Below are 18,137 nucleotides of genomic sequence, written 5' to 3'. Positions count from 1 at the left end.
AGTCTCCCCTTCTGAATATTTAGATCCTTCTCAGTACCTATCAATGGCTTCTTGCTGTCTTAGTGAACATGCTAGTGATGCATAAAGATGCACCAAAAATATATTAAACAGGAAATAACAAGACATAAGGAAAATCATTAGATGGTTAGATAATTAGGCTTTAATATTTGTACATGAATATTGTAGTATAAAACTTACCAGTTGCAATTGCTATGGTCAGATGATCCACGAATGCAACGTCTCCAGCACCACTCTTTAGACATCTATGACAAGGAAAGAAGTAAATAGTTTTGAAACATGTTGTAAACACTTAGTAGGAACTAAGAGATTCCTCTCATTTTACATTAATATAGCCATAAATAACTATAGTTAAATAGGCCCAGATTCATCAAAGAATGCCTACGGTAGAGCAATTTTCCCACGTTTATTTGGGTGGTGGGTTTGACTAGTGTGCATCTTATTTATCAAGAAGGTGCAGCAGGATGATGAATTTTGTGCAGCTTTGCTTTGTTGGGAAAAGCTCTACCACATACACTTTTTCTAGACACTTGTGAGGGAGGGGAGTAGACAATTTCCCGGGCCCTGAATTTAGCAGGTTAGGTGTTTTTACTTAGCTGCCGGGACATTTTTACTTGGATTTTTTAGACGCTAAAATCAAATTTGATTGCGGTGTCTAAGGGGTTAAAGCTGGGCATCACCGTGATCAGTGATGTCTGGCATTAGAGATGGGTCCTGGTGGCAGATAGCTGCTAGGACCACCTGGCTATGACCCATGCTCAGCTCCTGAGTGCGTGCCATAGAAGGGGAGTGGGACCCTGTCGTCCACAAGAGGTTAAAGGTTGAATTGTGGAAGGTAGAAATTTTTCTCATGCCTACTGGTAGGTGGTGTAGCTTTGTGCCTAAAAAAGTACCTTTGCGCACAAAATAGCAACTTTTGACAAAAAGTCAAATGATAAATACGTGACCACTGCATGGTCAAAAAGAAAAAGTTCTCTGGGTAGGCAAAAAGAGTAAAACTGTCTATATCAAAAGGTGAATAAAAGTCTCAAAATATGCTGCTTGCGCCTGAACTGCGCCAAAACATAGACAAAAAAAAATGCTCTAAAAGCAATGATAAATCTCCCCCATAGTGTTAAACATTACACTCTATTTACTTCATGCAGACAACTGTCATGCCCCCACCCATAGACTTGCATTGAGGGGGCGGGGCATGGCATCACACGGGGCGGAGTCGTGACATCACGATCTTCCGACCCCGTGGTCGGGAGCCAGACCCTCCAGCGCTTTCGGAGCAGTAACAGGTGGGTGCTGCGTGCTATATTGCGGGGGTCCCCAGCAGCGGGACCCCCAAGATCAGACATCTTATCCCCTATCCTTTGGATAGGGGATAAGATGTCTAGGGGTGGAGTACCCCTTTAAGCACTGTATACTTGCCTCTATTTTGTGTCACTGCTACTATTCCCAAGTGACTTACTGGGGGCGATTTATCAAAACCTGTGCAGAAAAAAAGTTGACCATTTGCTCGGAGCAACCAAAAACGGCCTCTAAAAAATAAAGCAAACAATCTGATTGTTTGTTATGTTGGTTGTTATGGGCAACTGGTCAACTTTTCCTCTACACAAGTTTTGATAAATCTCCCCCAATTATTGTGTTCCAATAATCAATGATATTTGCCAGTATACTCAGTTCTTACTGTTGAGCCTTTTCTGAGTAATGACTCACCTCAAAACCTACCCAATTTAAGTATCACCATGTTGCTACTGGACACATCTAAAAGTATTATTAGGGCATGGTGAAAACTTATATAATTAATAAAGTTTGTTTATTTGAGTGTTGTCAAAGTCTCTACAATAACATATTCAGTCTTAAGAACGCTCATATAATACCTAAAGGCACCCTCAGAGTTTGAAAATGGCTCACTGCTGCTTGTTTCACAGAAGTGATTTTTTTCCCGAACATAAGACTTCGGTCCTTGGCACAATTCACACAGGTTTGGAGAAGAGACTCCGATTCCAGGAATACAACTTGCATTAAAGTATGTACTGACAACTAAGATTGGAAAAAAGGCAGATGTTATCCATTCAATGTTAATGTAAAGGTATACCAGTAGTATCAGGACAAAGGATAGGACAGGTGAAGTGGCCATGTAAACATACATACAATTAACTGCACCTTTACCTTTAGCCAAAGGTTGTTCTTCATCCCAATACATTAGGTTCTTAGAGAGAAGGAATCCTAATGGTATATTCCAACCAGATGTCCATTTGGCTCCACTGTGACATGAGCGTATCCCTCTTAGATTAAAAATGTTCTGAGTCCCACGGTGAGCAACAGCTACAGCAAACACGCAATTACCTAGATAAGCCAGAATGACTTTTAGGATCTGTACTTGGACTATTTTATATTCCAAGCTGTTTTTCTCCTATTTCTTTTCCTTCATTACTACTGTATGGTATTTCCAGTCTAGCATATCTGTGACATATGTCTTAAATTATGATATTTTGTTGATATGTTGAACCCAAATTTGGACCTGAAAATCCTTAGTTAATTGTTTACCATTGTAGTTCTCTATGGACAAACAACATATTGGCAGCTGTTTGCAAGGTAGAAGTGTTATTTTCTGTTAAGAAGAACATTTATTCTATATAGACTATCAGCCCTGCCATTAGGTATCAAAATAAACACTTAAAAGTTTTACATTTTCAACAACTTTTATATTGACATATATACTGGACAGCCCCGTTGAAGCTTATTGCGAAACGTTGGGTCCGGTGGCTGGCCAGGCTGTACACACCAGGTTGTATGTTAGTTACTATGCTGATATATGTTTGTTTACTGTATTTCTTTCTTTAATGCCTTTACATTTCTTTTTGGCACCAAGCCTTGGTAACTCAGATCGAGCTCAGTGTTGCACAGTCACTATAGCACTTTAGCAAATGTTACTAGTTTAATTATTGACCTGTGCACTTTATTTATTTATTGTGATCTATATCATCACAGCCTATGGCTTTTAGCACATCATATGCTGCTTTTTCAAATTCCTTGGAGTGTACATGTTTCACATTTATGAAGTCAATCGGTTGATTCATATATTATTCATATATTGAACATATAGTGATTTTTCCTATGTAGCCTGGCCACCCACTTCTTTGTTTCTCGTCTACTGGATTAGCACCTTTGGGAATTTGTAGATGACCATATGTATGATTTTAATTGCTCTTATCATGTCTTATGTCATTTGAATTATGTGTTTCAATAAAGTAAAAAATGTTTTTTGATCCTTAAAAACGCATTGTTTTCTTGTTAATTGATATATACAGCTCTGTGACCAATTGGATACCTTCAGTATTTTCTTCCTTTGCTACTGCTTCCAAGTCGTAAAGTCTGACAGCAGTGTAAACATCACCAGAATCCAGGGACACAGCATCTGCCTTATTGCCCTGGAAAAAAAGGCATGATCATATGTGACTTTCTAAGGAAAAACATAGCCTGAAACATTTATAAAAACTGACTTAAAGGGGTACTACGGTGGAAAACAATTTTTTTTTAATCAACTGGTGCCAGAAAGTTAAACAGATTTGTAAATGACTTCTATTTAAAAATCTTAATCCTTCCATCCTTCCAATACTTTTCAGCCCTGTATGCTCCAGCGGAAGTTGTATAGTTCTTTTCTGTCTGACCACAGTGCTCTCTGCTGACACCTCTGTCCATGTCAGGAACTTTCCAGAGCAGGTTTGCTATGGGGATTTGTTCCTGCTCTGGACAGTTCCTGACATGGACAGAGGAGTCGGCAGAGAGCACTGTGGTCAGACAAAAAAGAAATTCCAGTGGAACATAGCAAAATCAAACAAAATCATACATCATTTAGGTATACCAAAAAATAGATACATGTAAGAATAAACATTGTGATGAGGAGGCAAGGAAAGGGTGTATTTCCTTGGCTCACCCTGAAGTATCTCTCACCTGCTTCTTAATTAATGAGGCAGGAGGGAAGGGAGGTGTGTATATAAGATGGAGAGTCAGTCTAATCTGGGCTCTTCCTAGGAGACAGCAAGTGGGCTGTAGGGAAGAGACAGAGCCTGATGAGGAGTACACAGCCCGAGCTATGAGTGGCTCAAAGAGTGACATGAATTGTGAGTAGAAGGTTGCAGGGGACATATGTTTAACCGGCTGAGGGAAGCTCAGTGGTTGTTAGTCAGGACAAGCTGATCTGTTTAGTCAATGACCAGACGGTCTAGGATTTTGTTTTGTTCCTGCTTTTTGTTTATTTCTTTCCCTGCAACCTGTCTAATAAAACTGGCAAGGTGCCAAATTTGCATTATAAATGTTTGTTTGCTGGTTTATTGAGAAGAAACGCATCCTGTGGCGTGGTCCAGGACGACCCCAGAGCTAATCCCCAAGGAGGAATCCTTACAACATTTTATAAAAAATATGTAAATAGAGAGAAAAAGAATGTTAGCGTATACATCGATATGGATGTGCACTTCCATGCTTTTAAAGTGAGTGTAGTGAAATAAAATGGAACTGGAAAGGTAAATGAAGTGAAATATATTTTTTTATAAAATGTTTATTCTTACATTTATCTATTTTTTTGGTATGCCTAAATAATGTATGATTTTGTTTGATTTTGCTATGAGTCTAATATAATCATTTTGGAATTGAAGCATAAACCTATTTCACATTGTATGCATCTGAACGAGATGCACCGGTGTGAACATGGCTTGAATATAACCTGTTGTCGTTCTATTTCTCCACTATGTATGTCTTTAACGGAAAATCCTGGTTTTGTATATTTCCCTTATGTTGGAAAATCCATTTCTTTGCGAATCCATTTCTTATGTTGAGCACAATCTATTTTAATATGAAACAAGTGTGGATGAGACATAAATGTAACCCGCTTGTCATTTTCTACACAAATTTGTCTACTGAAGAAGGGGTCGGTTTAAGCACCCTGAAACGCGTCTAGAGTTTCCTGCATTGTCTGAACACGGCACTAAAAACAAGCACTGCTGCCTGGCTGTATTTTGCACCGAAGTACCGGCTTTTCCACATCCCACAGGATCTCATTTGCCACACCTGATCCTCCAATCTGTGTATGGGAACGCTGCCATACAACCACGAGTCTCCTGCTGGAGCAACATCTTCATTTGCCTCCTGGGAAATCGCTCCATATCATCTACATGGAGCTAGCAGCTGCCCATACCAGAGAGAGCTATTTGCAGCGCCTGCACTGTCACATCAGCCGCAAGACTTTCCACCAGGTCCGTCGCAGCACGGGACCAGCGGCCGGAGGATCGGTGAGATAACATTTTACAATTGTCTAGAAAGACACTTTTAGTCATTTACAGGACTGTTAAATGTTCGGACTATAGCTATCTAATAATAACACTCAAATGCCGGACTATCAGCAAGAGTTCATGCCGCAGTATCAGAACGTCTGAGCCAGAGCAATAACATACGGTAATTACAACCAGTGCTTTGAATATCAGCCACAGTATTTTATACTTTTTCTACCATTAGGGCCCAATGGTAGATATTGTTAATATTTTAGTGCTCATTTTATATTTTATTTGTGATTATATTTTTCAATAGTGTGAATTTTTATCATATTGCTATATAATAGTATAATAAATATTACATTTTATTCAGACCTTTTGTTTTAATTGTGTACCATATGGGTTGGTAAAATCCTTGAGGTATGGTTAATATTTTATAATAATTTACAAATCTGTTTAACTTTGTGGCACCCGTTTTCCACTGGAGTACTCCTTTAAAGTACTTCCTGTCAGGCACAGGAAGCACCCGGGCTCAGTTTGTCATACTTCTGCACGGAGAATCGATGGCCCGGACACCACTGCAGCCAGCGATTCGCTGAGCGGGAATGTCACTCACTGGACTTGGGTGATTCCCGTACTATGGGGCATGGGGGGTTCTCTTGTTCACCAAGCTCCCAAATAGCATATGAAGAAAAAGTAATATACAGTATTGTGTGAAAAAAAGAATGAATCGGGGAACAGTAAGTATAATTTTCATCAGTATTACTTGCACTACAAGCTTTTACCAATAGGTTAGTGCGGGTGATACTGCTGATACATTTCCTATACAGGAGTACCCTGGGATACAGATATTAAACAAATATGTGCTGAACGTCACACTAAAGGTTTATCCTTTAGATATGGGACACTGTTTTACATCCAGGGTAGGAATCACTGCAAACCTGGATCTATTCCCAACCCCTGTCCCTACCTGTTTGCATGATCCACCCTAATAGGTGGCCCCAACTGGGTGATGGTCCTTAATTAAGTGCAAGGGTGTCAAAAAGCATGAAACACACAATAACAGACAAGGAAAAACAGTACCAAATCAGAAGACAAAGAGTAAACAGAAGCAAGCCAGAGGGCCAGAAATAAGAGTGCAGCAAAGTACAAACATAGTACATAATCAGGAGAGGGAATGGTCAGGTCACAGGAGGTCAGACCCAATATAGGAACACAGAGAATAGAAACACTAGTGATAAGGTAAACTTCAATCACGGATCAGGGACTGAGCAGCTGAGCAGCTTATATCTCCATTATGGCAGGTGTAAGCGCTAGGACCACATCACATTGTTCCCACACTCCCACTTCCTGATAAGATGGGCCAGGAGCATCATAGGAACACAGTCTACCACCAGAGAAAGAAGTGGAGTGGGTGCTTAAGCTGGGCAAGTTAAGTTCATTAAACACTGAAGCTTTCTGAAGATGTGTTTTTGTTTCTACAAGCACAAACAAACATTGCTGCTGGATATGTTGGGAAATGGTCATCAAAGTTTGTAAACAAATTTGGAAACAAATGTATACAATATCTTAGGTAACCACTATAAGGTTTTCTTTCTCTTACCCTAATTTTGGTCATGCAGTCCTGGGTATTGTGAGCTCGGACACAGGATACTCGAGAGAATGGGTCACTTGAAGACAAAACACTTTGAAGAGTACGGGCCAGATGAGAACATTTTCTCTGTTCAGCATCAGATAAGGTACACCAGCGAAACTTCTTCCCTTAAAATGAAAAGAGTTTGGGACCAGAAGGAAGGAAAATCATCAGAGCAATCTGCACATCTAAATCCAAATCTTTAGTTCATGGTCATAAAGTTAGCAGCATTTATTTTATGCTTCCGTTTTTCCATTTTACATCAAATCTGACATTTTTGTTTCATTAATTAAGCTAAAAGGGGTTATCCAGCATAAGGTAATTTTAGTACATACCTGGCAGACAGTAAAGGACATGCTTAGGAAGGATCTGCACTTGTCTTGGGGCTAAATGGCTATGTTGTGAGATTACCATAATACTGTGGCTAGCTGTTTATGAACTAGTATTTCCTGTTTGACTTTTCTTTTTTTTACTACAAATCCCATAATTCCAGTTTCCTCCCTCCCACAAATCAGCCACACCACCCATTGAAACATAAATAAGCTGCATCCATTCAAATCAGTGTGGTTTTCTATCAGGGTGCCTATAGCTGTTGCATTAGTTGCAGATTGATCCCTCCACCCATTGAAGCAGACAGGCTCCCTGCTCCATGGTCTCGGCCGCATTGCAAGCTGGGAAAAATCTGAGACAACAGTAATTTTGTATGCTGTTAAAAATAAATATTGGAGTGAAAATCACAGAAGAATTGGGAGAAAACCGTCACAGACAGGTACAGACACTATATTATGAACTACACTAACTTTACAGCCCCTGTAGCATTGTCAAATAAAACAAATTCCTGGAATACCCCTTTAAGCTTAATTAAGACTAGACCCAAAATGAAGAAAAAGTGTAAACAAAAGACTTTACTGTGTAATGAAGGTTACCTTTAGTATCTTGATGTTCTGTGTCATTGTCTAGGAAATGTTTTTTATTTTTATTTAGTATGCCCTTTTTGGTGCACAGTGGACATGACTGTATCTTTAGGAGCACCACTTTGCCTGACTGGACCCCTTCCATCGCCTCCTTCTTATTCTTCTAAATCATGTGTGGCTATAGGAAAAGATGGGAAAAGTCCAGGCAGAAATAGCGGTGATCCTAGAGAAACAGTCGTAGTTACATAATATTTCCAAAACCATAGTAAGCCAGCACTTCTGGATTTCATTTAGATGCAATATTATACTATGAAATAAATGAAATAGTATAAAATAAGAAATTGCTGCATCACACATAATATGCTTTAGTTTCCCAGATGGGCTATATCTATATAGTGCTCCAGAATCAATATAAAAAACATACAAAATAGTACAAAAAAGTAAATAATGTGCTTATAAGTATGCTAATCCTATTGGCACAGGGCAGTATTGTCACGATGCCGGCTGGCAGGTAGTGGACCCTCTGTGCCAGAGAGGGATTGGCGTGGACCGTGCTAGTGGACCGGTTCTAAGCCACTACTGGTTTTCACCAGAGCCCGCCGCAAAGCGGGATGGTCTTGCTGCGGCGGTAGTGACCAGGTCGTATCCACTAGCAACGGCTCACCTCTCTGGCTGCTGAAGATAGGCGCGGTACAAGGGAGTAGGCAGAAGCAAGGTCGGACGTAGCAGAAGGTCGGGGCAGGCAGCAAGGATCGTAGTCAGGGGCAACGGCAGAAGGTCTGGAAACACTGGCAAGGAACACACAAGGAACGCTTTCACTGGCACTAAGGCAACAAGATCCGGCAAGGGAGTGCAAGGGAAGTGAGGTAATATAGGGAAGTGCACAGGTGAAAACCCTAATTGGAACCACTGCGCCAATCAGCGGCGCAGTGGCCCTTTAAATCGCAGAGACCCGGCGCGCGCGCGCCCTAGGGAGCGGGGCCGCGCGCGCCGGGACAGAACAGACGGGGAGCGAGTCAGGTAGGGGAGCCGGGGTGCGCATCGCGAGCGGGCGCTACCCGCATCGCGAATCGCATCCCGGCTGGCAGCAGGATCGCAGCGCCCCGGGTCAGAGGACGTGACCGGAGCGCTGCAGCGGAGGGAGTGAAGCGAGCGCTCCGGGGAGGAGCGGGGACCCGGAGCGCTCGGCGTAACAGTACCCCCCCCCTTGGGTCTCCCCCTCTTCTTGGAGCCTGAGAACCTGAGGAGCAGACTTTTATCAAGGATGTTGTCCTCAGGTTCCCAGGATCTCTCTTCAGGACCACAACCCTCCCAGTCTACTAAAAAAAAATTTTTCCCTCTGACCTTTTTGGCAGCCAAAATTTCCTTGACCGAGAAGACGTCCGAGGAGCCGGAAACAGGAGTGGGAGGAACAGATTTGGGAGAAAAACGGTTGAGGATGAGTGGTTTGAGAAGAGAGACGTGAAAGGCATTAGGGATACGAAGAGAAGGAGGAAGAAGAAGTTTATAAGAGACAGGATTAATTTGACACAAAATTTTGAAAGGACCAAGATAGCGTGGTCCCAACTTGTAGCTAGGGACACGGAAGCGGACATATTTAGCGGAGAGCCATACCTTGTCTCCAGGGGAAAAAACGGGGGGAGCTCTTCTTTTCTTATCCGCGAACCTCTTCATGCGTGAAGAAGCCTGTAAGAGAGAATTTTGGGTCTCTCTCCATATAATGGAAAGGTCACGAGAAATTTCATCCACAGCGGGCAGACCAGAGGGCAAGGGGGTAGGGAGGGGGGGAAGAGGGTGACGGCCGTACACCACGAAAAATGGGGATTTGGAGGAAGATTCAGAGACCCTGAAGTTATACGAAAATTCGGCCCATGGAAGGAGATCTGCCCAGTCATCCTGGCGGGAGGAAACAAAATGTCGCAAATAATCACCCAGGATCTGGTTAATTCTTTCTACTTGTCCATTGGACTGGGGATGATATGCAGAGGAAAAATTTAATTTAATCTTGAGTTGTTTACAGAGAGCCCTCCAGAATTTAGACACGAATTGGACCCCTCTATCCGAGACAATCTGCGTAGGCAACCCGTGAAGACGAAAAATGTGTACAAAAAATTGTTTAGCCAACTGAGGCGCAGAAGGAAGACCAGGAAGAGGGATGAAATGTGCCATTTTGGAGAATCGATCAACGACCACCCAAATAACGGTGTTGCCACGGGAAGGGGGTAAATCAGTAATAAAATCCATACCAATCAGAGACCAAGGCTGTTCGGGGACAGGCAGAGGATGAAGAAAACCAGCGGGCTTCTGGCGAGGAGTCTTATCCCGGGCACAGATAGTGCAGGCTCGCACAAAGTCCCCAACATCCGTCTCCAGAGTCGGCCACCAATAGAAGCGGGAGATGAGTTGCACAGATTTCTTGATGCCCGCATGACCTGCGAGATGGGAGGAGTGACCCCATTTGAGGATTCCGAGGCGTTGGCGTGGAGAAACAAAGGTCTTTCCTGGAGGAGTCTGCCTGATGGAGGCAGGAGAAGTGGAGATCAGGCAGTCAGGTGGAATGATGTGTTGCGGAGGGAGATCAACTTCTGAGGCATCCGAGGAACGAGAGAGAGCATCGGCCCTAATGTTCTTATCGGCAGGACGAAAGTGAATCTCAAAATTAAATCGGGCAAAGAACAGAGACCACCGGGCCTGGCGAGGATTCAGCCGTTGGGCCGACTGGAGGTAGGAGAGGTTCTTGTGGTCGGTGTAGATAATAACAGGAAATCTTGATCCCTCCAGCAGATGCCTCCATTCCTCAAGTGCTAATTTAATGGCTAGAAGCTCTCGATCCCCGATGGAGTAGTTCCTCTCCGCTGGAGAGAAGGTCCTAGAGAAAAAACCACAAGTGACAGCATGCCCGGAAGGATTTTTTTGTAGAAGAACAGCTCCAGCTCCTACTGAGGAGGCATCAACCTCCAATAGGAAGGGTTTGGAAGGGTCAGGTCTGGAGAGCACGGGAGCCGAAGAAAAGGCAGACTTGAGTCGTTTAAAGGAGTCTTCTGCTTGAGGAGGCCAGGACTTGGGATCAGCATTTTTCTTGGTTAAAGCCACGATAGGAGCCACAATGGTAGAAAAATGTGGAATAAATTGCCTGTAATAATTGGCGAACCCCAAAAAGCGTTGGATAGCACGGAGTCCGGAGGGGCGTGGCCAATTTAAGACGGCAGAGAGTTTGTCTGGATCCATCTGTAGTCCCTGGCCAGAGACCAAATATCCTAGAAAAGGAAGAGATTGGCATTCAAACAGACATTTCTCAATTTTGGCATAGAGTTGGTTGTCACGAAGTCTCTGAAGAACCATACGGACATGCTGGCGGTGTTCTTCTAGATTGGCAGAAAAAATTAGGATATCGTCCAGATATACCACAACACAGGAGTATAACAGATCACGAAAAATTTCATTGACAAAGTCTTGGAAGACGGCAGGGGCATTGCACAGTCCAAAGGGCATGACCAGATACTCAAAGTGTCCATCTCTGGTGTTAAATGCCGTTTTCCACTCGTCCCCCTCTCTGATGCGGATGAGGTTATAGGCGCCTCTTAAGTCCAATTTAGTGAAGATGTGGGCACCTTGGAGGCGATCAAAGAGTTCAGAGATGAGGGGTAAGGGGTAGCGGTTCTTAACCGTGATTTTATTAAGACCGCGGTAGTCAATGCAAGGACGTAGGGAGCCATCTTTTTTGGACACAAAGAAAAATCCGGCTCCGGCAGGAGAGGAGGATTTACGGATAAAGCCCTTTTTTAGATTCTCCTGGACGTATTCGGACATGGCAAGAGTCTCTGGGGCAGAGAGAGGATAAATTCTGCCCCGGGGTGGAGTAGTACCCGGGAGGAGGTCGATAGGGCAATCATAAGGCCTGTGAGGAGGTAGAGTCTCAGCTTGTTTTTTGCAGAAAACATCCGCGAAGTCCATATAGGCCTTAGGGAGACCGGTTACTGGAGGAACCACAGAGTTACGGCAAGGGTTACTGGGAACCGGTTTTAGACAGTTCTTGGAACAAGAGGACCCCCAACTCTTGATCTCCCCAGTGGACCAATCCAGGGTTGGGGAATGAAGTTGAAGCCAGGGAAGTCCAAGGAGAATCTCCGAGGTGCAATTGGGGAGGACCAAAAGTTCAATCCTCTCATGATGAGATCCGATGCTCATAAGAAGGGGCTCCGTGCGGAGACGTATGGTACAGTCCAATCTTTCATTATTTACACAATTGATGTAGAGGGGTCTGGCGAGACTGGTCACTGGGATGTTGAACCTGTTGACGAGAGAGGCCAAAATAAAATTTCCTGCAGATCCAGAGTCCAAGAAGGCCACTGTAGAGAAGGAGAAGGCAGAGGCAGACATCCGCACAGGCACAGTAAGGCGTGGAGAAGCAGAGTAGACATCAAGGACTGTCTCACCTTTGTGCGGAGTCAGCGTACGTCTTTCCAGGCGGGGAGGACGGATAGGACAATCCCTCAGGAAGTGTTCGGTACTAGCACAGTACAGGCAGAGGTTCTCCATACGGCGTCGTGTCCTCTCTTGAGGTGTCAGGCGAGACCGGTCGACCTGCATAGCCTCCACGGCGGGAGGCACAGGAACAGATTGCAGGGGACCAGAGGAGAGAGGAGCCGAGGAGACGAAACGCCTCGTGCGAACAGAGTCCATATCTTGGCGGAGTTCCTGACGCCTTTCAGAAAAACGCATGTCAATGCGAGTGGCTAGGTGAATAAGTTCATGTAGATTAGCAGGAATTTCTCGTGCGGCCAGAACATCTTTAATGTTGCTGGATAGGCCTTTTTTGAAGGTCGCGCAGAGGGCCTCATTATTCCAGGACAATTCTGAAGCAAGTGTACGGAATTGTACGGCATACTCGCCAACGGAAGAATTACCCTGGACCAGGTTCAACAGGGCAGTCTCAGCAGAAGAGGCTCGGGCAGGTTCCTCAAAGACACTTCGGATTTCCGAGAAGAAGGAGTGTACAGAGGCAGTGACGGGGTCATTGCGGTCCCAGAGCGGTGTGGCCCATGACAGGGCTTTTCCGGACAGAAGACTGACTACGAAAGCCACCTTAGACCTTTCAGTGGGAAACAGGTCCGACATCATCTCCAGATGCAGGGAACATTGGGAAAGAAAGCCACGGCAAAACTTAGAGTCCCCATCAAATTTATCTGGCAAGGATAAGCGTATCCCAGGAGCGGCCACTCGCTGCGGAGGAGGTGCAGGAGCTGGCGGAGGAGATGACTGCTGAAGCTGTGGTAGCAACTGTTGTAGCATAACGGTCAGTTGAGACAGCTGTTGGCCTTGTTGCGCTATCTGTTGTGACTGCTGGGCGACCACCGTGGTGAGGTCAGCGACAACTGGCAGAGGAACTTCAGCGGGATCCATGGCCGGATCTACTGTCACGATGCCGGCTGGCAGGTAGTGGACCCTCTGTGCCAGAGAGGGATTGGCGTGGACCGTGCTAGTGGACCGGTTCTAAGCCACTACTGGTTTTCACCAGAGCCCGCCGCAAAGCGGGATGGTCTTGCTGCGGCGGTAGTGACCAGGTCGTATCCACTAGCAACGGCTCACCTCTCTGGCTGCTGAAGATAGGCGCGGTACAAGGGAGTAGGCAGAAGCAAGGTCGGACGTAGCAGAAGGTCGGGGCAGGCAGCAAGGATCGTAGTCAGGGGCAACGGCAGAAGGTCTGGAAACACTGGCAAGGAACACACAAGGAACGCTTTCACTGGCACTAAGGCAACAAGATCCGGCAAGGGAGTGCAAGGGAAGTGAGGTAATATAGGGAAGTGCACAGGTGAAAACCCTAATTGGAACCACTGCGCCAATCAGCGGCGCAGTGGCCCTTTAAATCGCAGAGACCCGGCGCGCGCGCGCCCTAGGGAGCGGGGCCGCGCGCGCCGGGACAGAACAGACGGGGAGCGAGTCAGGTAGGGGAGCCGGGGTGCGCATCGCGAGCGGGCGCTACCCGCATCGCGAATCGCATCCCGGCTGGCAGCAGGATCGCAGCGCCCCGGGTCAGAGGACGTGACCGGAGCGCTGCAGCGGAGGGAGTGAAGCGAGCGCTCCGGGGAGGAGCGGGGACCCGGAGCGCTCGGCGTAACAAGTATGTTATTTATTATTATTACTACTTCTGAAATCCAAAACCACTTGGCCGTTTAGCCTCCATAATGATCAAAGTTACAATTTATTTACAATAAGGGAAAACAAGTTTCCTGTCTTTATATGTGTGTACAATAAATTTATTACATTTTACTTTTGGGTACAGTATGCCTCAGTTTAATACTGGTCCCCTCTGTGCTGGCATCATGGCAGCTCGTAGTATGTCCTTTAGGAAGTTGCATCAGTTATAGATATTTTAAATAAAACTACTGTTGTCAAGTACAAAAATTATCTTTTTAACTGGCTGAAATATAACTACTGTCTATGTTTAGTCATAGTCAAATATATTTCCAAAAAGTAAATAAAGCTCATAATAATGACTAAGCAACTCAAACAGTTTTTGTATTGCTGACTAGCAGCAGCTCTGCATTATACCATCATTTTTATGCTGCTTTTATAAGTTTCTGTCTAAATAAGTACAAGGTGGTCTTCGTTCTGTACCTTTCACCTAAGCGCTTTTTTTTACGGCATTACTAAAATGTACAGAGAAGCTGACTATTAAAGGGTTTTGTTTCATCCTGCATTGCAATTCTGTAGGTTGAAGCCACTTGTACACACTTGCCGAGTAACATGCTAATCTCTTACCCACCTGAAGCCATACAATGAAGAACGGCAAATCTCTCACCCACCTGAAGCCATACAATGAAGCACGGCAAATCTCTTACCCATCTGAAGCCATACAATGAAGCACGGCAAATCTCTCACCCACCTGAAGCCATACAATGAAGCACGGCAAATCTCTCACCCACCTGAAGCCATACAATGAAGCACGGCAAATCTCTCACCCACCTGAAGCCATACAATGAAGCACGGCAAATCTCTTACCCACCTGAAGCCATACAATGAAGCATGGCAAATCTCTTACCCACCTGAAGCCATACAATGAAGCACGGCAAATCTCTTACCCACCTGAAGCCATACAATGAAGCACGGCAAATCTCTTACCCACCTGAAGCCATACAATGAAGCACGGCAAATCTCTTACCCACCTGAAGCCATACAATGAAGCACGGCAAATCTCTTACCCACCTGAAGCCATACAATGAAGCACGGCAAATCTCTTACCCACCTGAAGCCATACAATGAAGCACGGCAAATCTCTTACCCACCTGAAGCCATACAATGAAGCACGGCAAATCTCTTACCCACCTGAAGCCATACAATGAAGCACGGCAAATCTCTTACCCACCTGAAGCCATACAATGAAACACGGCAAATCTCTTACCCACCTGAAGCCATACAATGAAGCACGGCAAATCTCTTACCCACCTGAAGCTATACAATGAAGCACGGCAAATCTCTTACCCACCTGAAGCCATACAATGAAGCACGGCAAATCTCTTACCCACCTGAAGCCATACAATGAAGCACGGCAAATCTCTTACCCACCTGAAGCCATACAATGAAGCACGGCAAATCTCTTACCCACCTGAAGCCATACAATGAAGCACGGCAAATCTCTTACCCACCTGAAGCCATACAATGAAGCACGGCAAATCTCTTACCCACCTGAAGCCATACAATGAAGCACGGCAAATCTCTTACCCACCTGAAGCCTTACAATAAAGCACGGCAAATCTCTTACCCACCTGAAGCCATACAATGAAGCACGGCAAATCTCTTACCCACCTGAAGCCATACAATGAAGCACGGCAAATCTCTTACCCACCTGAAGCCATACAATGAAGCACGGCAAATCTCTTACCCACCTGAAGCCATACAATGAAGCACGGCAAATCTCTTACCCACCTGAAGCCATACAATGAAGCATGGCAAATCTCTTACCCACCTGAAGCCATACAATGAAGCACGGTGTCACGCCGAGCGCTCCGGGTGCCGCTGCCTTCCCGGAGCGCTCACGGCGTTCCTCTGGCTGCAGCGCTCCGGTCGGCATTGCTGACCGCGAGCGCTGCTCTCTGGTCCCCGGAGGGGACGCGATCCGAGGCACGGTTCGTGTCCGCCCTCGGATTGCGCCACGTCTCTCTCACCTCTCGCTCCCGTCTGCTTCGTCCCGGCGCGCGCGGTCCCGCTCCCTAGGGCGCGCGCGCCCGCGCCGACTTGCTTGAATTTAAAGGGCCAGTGCACCACTAATTGGTGCCTGGCCCAATCACGCCCTAATGTATAAAAACCCACTTCCCCTTCCTCTCCTCGCCGGATCTTGTTGCCTTGTGCCCTGAGAAAGCGTTATACTGTGTCCCAAGCCTGTGTACCTAGACCAGTGATTCCCAACCGCGGTGCCGCGGCACACGTGTGTGCCGTTCGCCACTGGCCGTGGTGCCGCGGGATTTTGCTGTGATTTTATATATATTTTTTAAATATCCCGCCCCGGCCTGCGCGCTTATGACTGGCGGCGCAGGGGGGAAGGGAAGCCTGCGTGCGCACTGCGCACACAGCGTCCCCCTCCCCACTGCATCCACTGCGTCCCCTGTGTCCCCCTCCCCACTGCGTCCCCTGTGTCCCCCTCCCCACTGCGTCCCCTGCGTCCCCATCCCCCTTCTACCTTGCGGTGCAGTGGGCCGAAAATGGGTCCCTGGGGCGGAACGATCTTCACCTGCGCCGGACTCCCGTGCCTGCCGTGGACCTGCAAAGCTGCGCGGACCGGCTTACTTAAGGTACTGTACCCTTTCCACCCCTCTGTTACCCCTTCTCAACCCTGTCCAACCCCCCCCCCCCGCCATCACCCGGGTCCACCGTATACCCCCCCCCGTCACCCATGTTCACACACCCCCGTCACCCATGTCCACCCCCCTGTCACCCATGTCCACCCCCCCTGTCACCCATGTCCACACCCCCCTGTCACCCAGTCCGCCCCTCCTCCTGTCACCCATGTTCACCCTCCTGTCATCCCTTTCACTCCCGTTCACCCCCTCCTGTCACCCATGTTCACCCCCTCCTGTCACCCAGTCCGCCCCCCCTCCTGTCACCCAGTCAGCCCCCCCTCCTGTCACCCAGTCCGCCCCCCCTCCTGTCACCCAGTCCGCCCCCCCTCCTGTCACCCAGTCCGCCCCCCCGTCACCCATGTCCACCCCCCCCCTGTCACCCATGTCCACCCCCCCTGTCACCCATGTCCACCCCCCCTGTCACCCATGTCCATCCCCCCCCCCTGTCACCCATGTCCACCCCCCCTGTCACCCATTTCCACCCCCCCCTGTCACCCATGTCCACCCCCCTCTGTCACCCATGTCCACCCCCCCCCGTCACCCATGTCCACCCCCCCCTGTCACCCATGTCCACACCCCCCCTGTCACCCATGTTCACACCTCCCCTGTCACCCATGTCCACCCCCCCTGTCACCCATGTCCACCCCCCCTGTCACCCATGTCCACACCCCCCCTGTCACCCATGTCCACACCCCCCTGTCACCCAGTCCGCCCCCCCTCCTGTCACCCATGTTCACCCTCCTGTCATCCCTTTCACTCCCGTTCACCCCCTCCTGTCACCCATGTTCACCCCTCCTGTCACCCAGTCCGCCCCCCCTCCTGTCACCCATGTCCACCCCCCCCTGTCACCCATGTCCACCCCCCCTGTCACCCATGTCCACCCCCCCTGTCACCCAGTCCGCCCCCCTCCTGTCACCCATGTTCACCTTCCTGTCATCCCTTTCACTCCCGTTCACCCCCTCCTGTCACCCATGTTCACCCCCTCCTGTCACCCATGTTCACCCCCTCCTGTCACCCATGTTCACCCTCCTGTCATCCCTTTCACTCCTATCCATCCACCCTCCTGTCACCCATGTCACCCATGTTCACCCTCATCCACCCTCCTGTCACCCATGTTCACCCCCTCCTGTCATCCCTTTCACTCCTGTCCCCCCCCTGTCCACCCTCCTGTCACCCATGTTCACCCTCATCCACCCTCCTGTCACCCCTGTCCACCACCCTCCTGTCACCCCTGTCCACCACCCTCCTGTCACCCCTGTCCACCACCCTCCTGTCACCCCTGTCCACCACCCTCCTGTCATCCCTTTCACTCCCGTTCACCCCCCTTCACCCATGTCCACCCCCGTCGACCCTCCTGTCATCCCTGTCACCCCCGTCCACCCTTCTGTAATCCCTCTGTCATCCATGTTCACCCTCCTGTCGACCCATGTCCACTCCTCTGCACCCCTGTCCACTCCTCTACATCTCTCTGTCCACT

General features: G+C 47.4%; 1 protein-coding gene across 4 annotated transcripts in view; it reads right to left on the bottom strand.

Moving 5' to 3' along the window:
• Positions 1–18,137, bottom strand: part of LOC130282411 (serotransferrin-2-like) — a 78,096-nt gene that overhangs the window by 51,647 nt on the left and 8,312 nt on the right. For all 4 annotated transcript variants that reach the window (XM_056530643.1, XM_056530661.1, XM_056530636.1 and 1 more), the window contains exons 2-6: positions 6,880–7,037; positions 3,341–3,440; positions 2,179–2,355; positions 1,887–2,049; positions 199–263 (exon numbers count right to left, since the gene is read on the bottom strand). In XM_056530643.1, the coding sequence (XP_056386618.1) occupies positions 199–263; positions 1,887–2,049; positions 2,179–2,355; positions 3,341–3,440; positions 6,880–7,037 (663 nt within the window). The remainder of the gene's footprint in view (positions 1–198; positions 264–1,886; positions 2,050–2,178; positions 2,356–3,340; positions 3,441–6,879; positions 7,038–18,137) is intronic.

The sequence above is a fragment of the Hyla sarda genome, chromosome 1 (genome assembly GCF_029499605.1).
Source record: "Hyla sarda isolate aHylSar1 chromosome 1, aHylSar1.hap1, whole genome shotgun sequence".
Classification (NCBI taxonomy): Eukaryota; Metazoa; Chordata; class Amphibia; order Anura; family Hylidae; genus Hyla; species Hyla sarda.
Note: the sequence above shows the minus strand (reverse complement) of the source record. Positions and strands in the feature narration are given on the sequence as shown.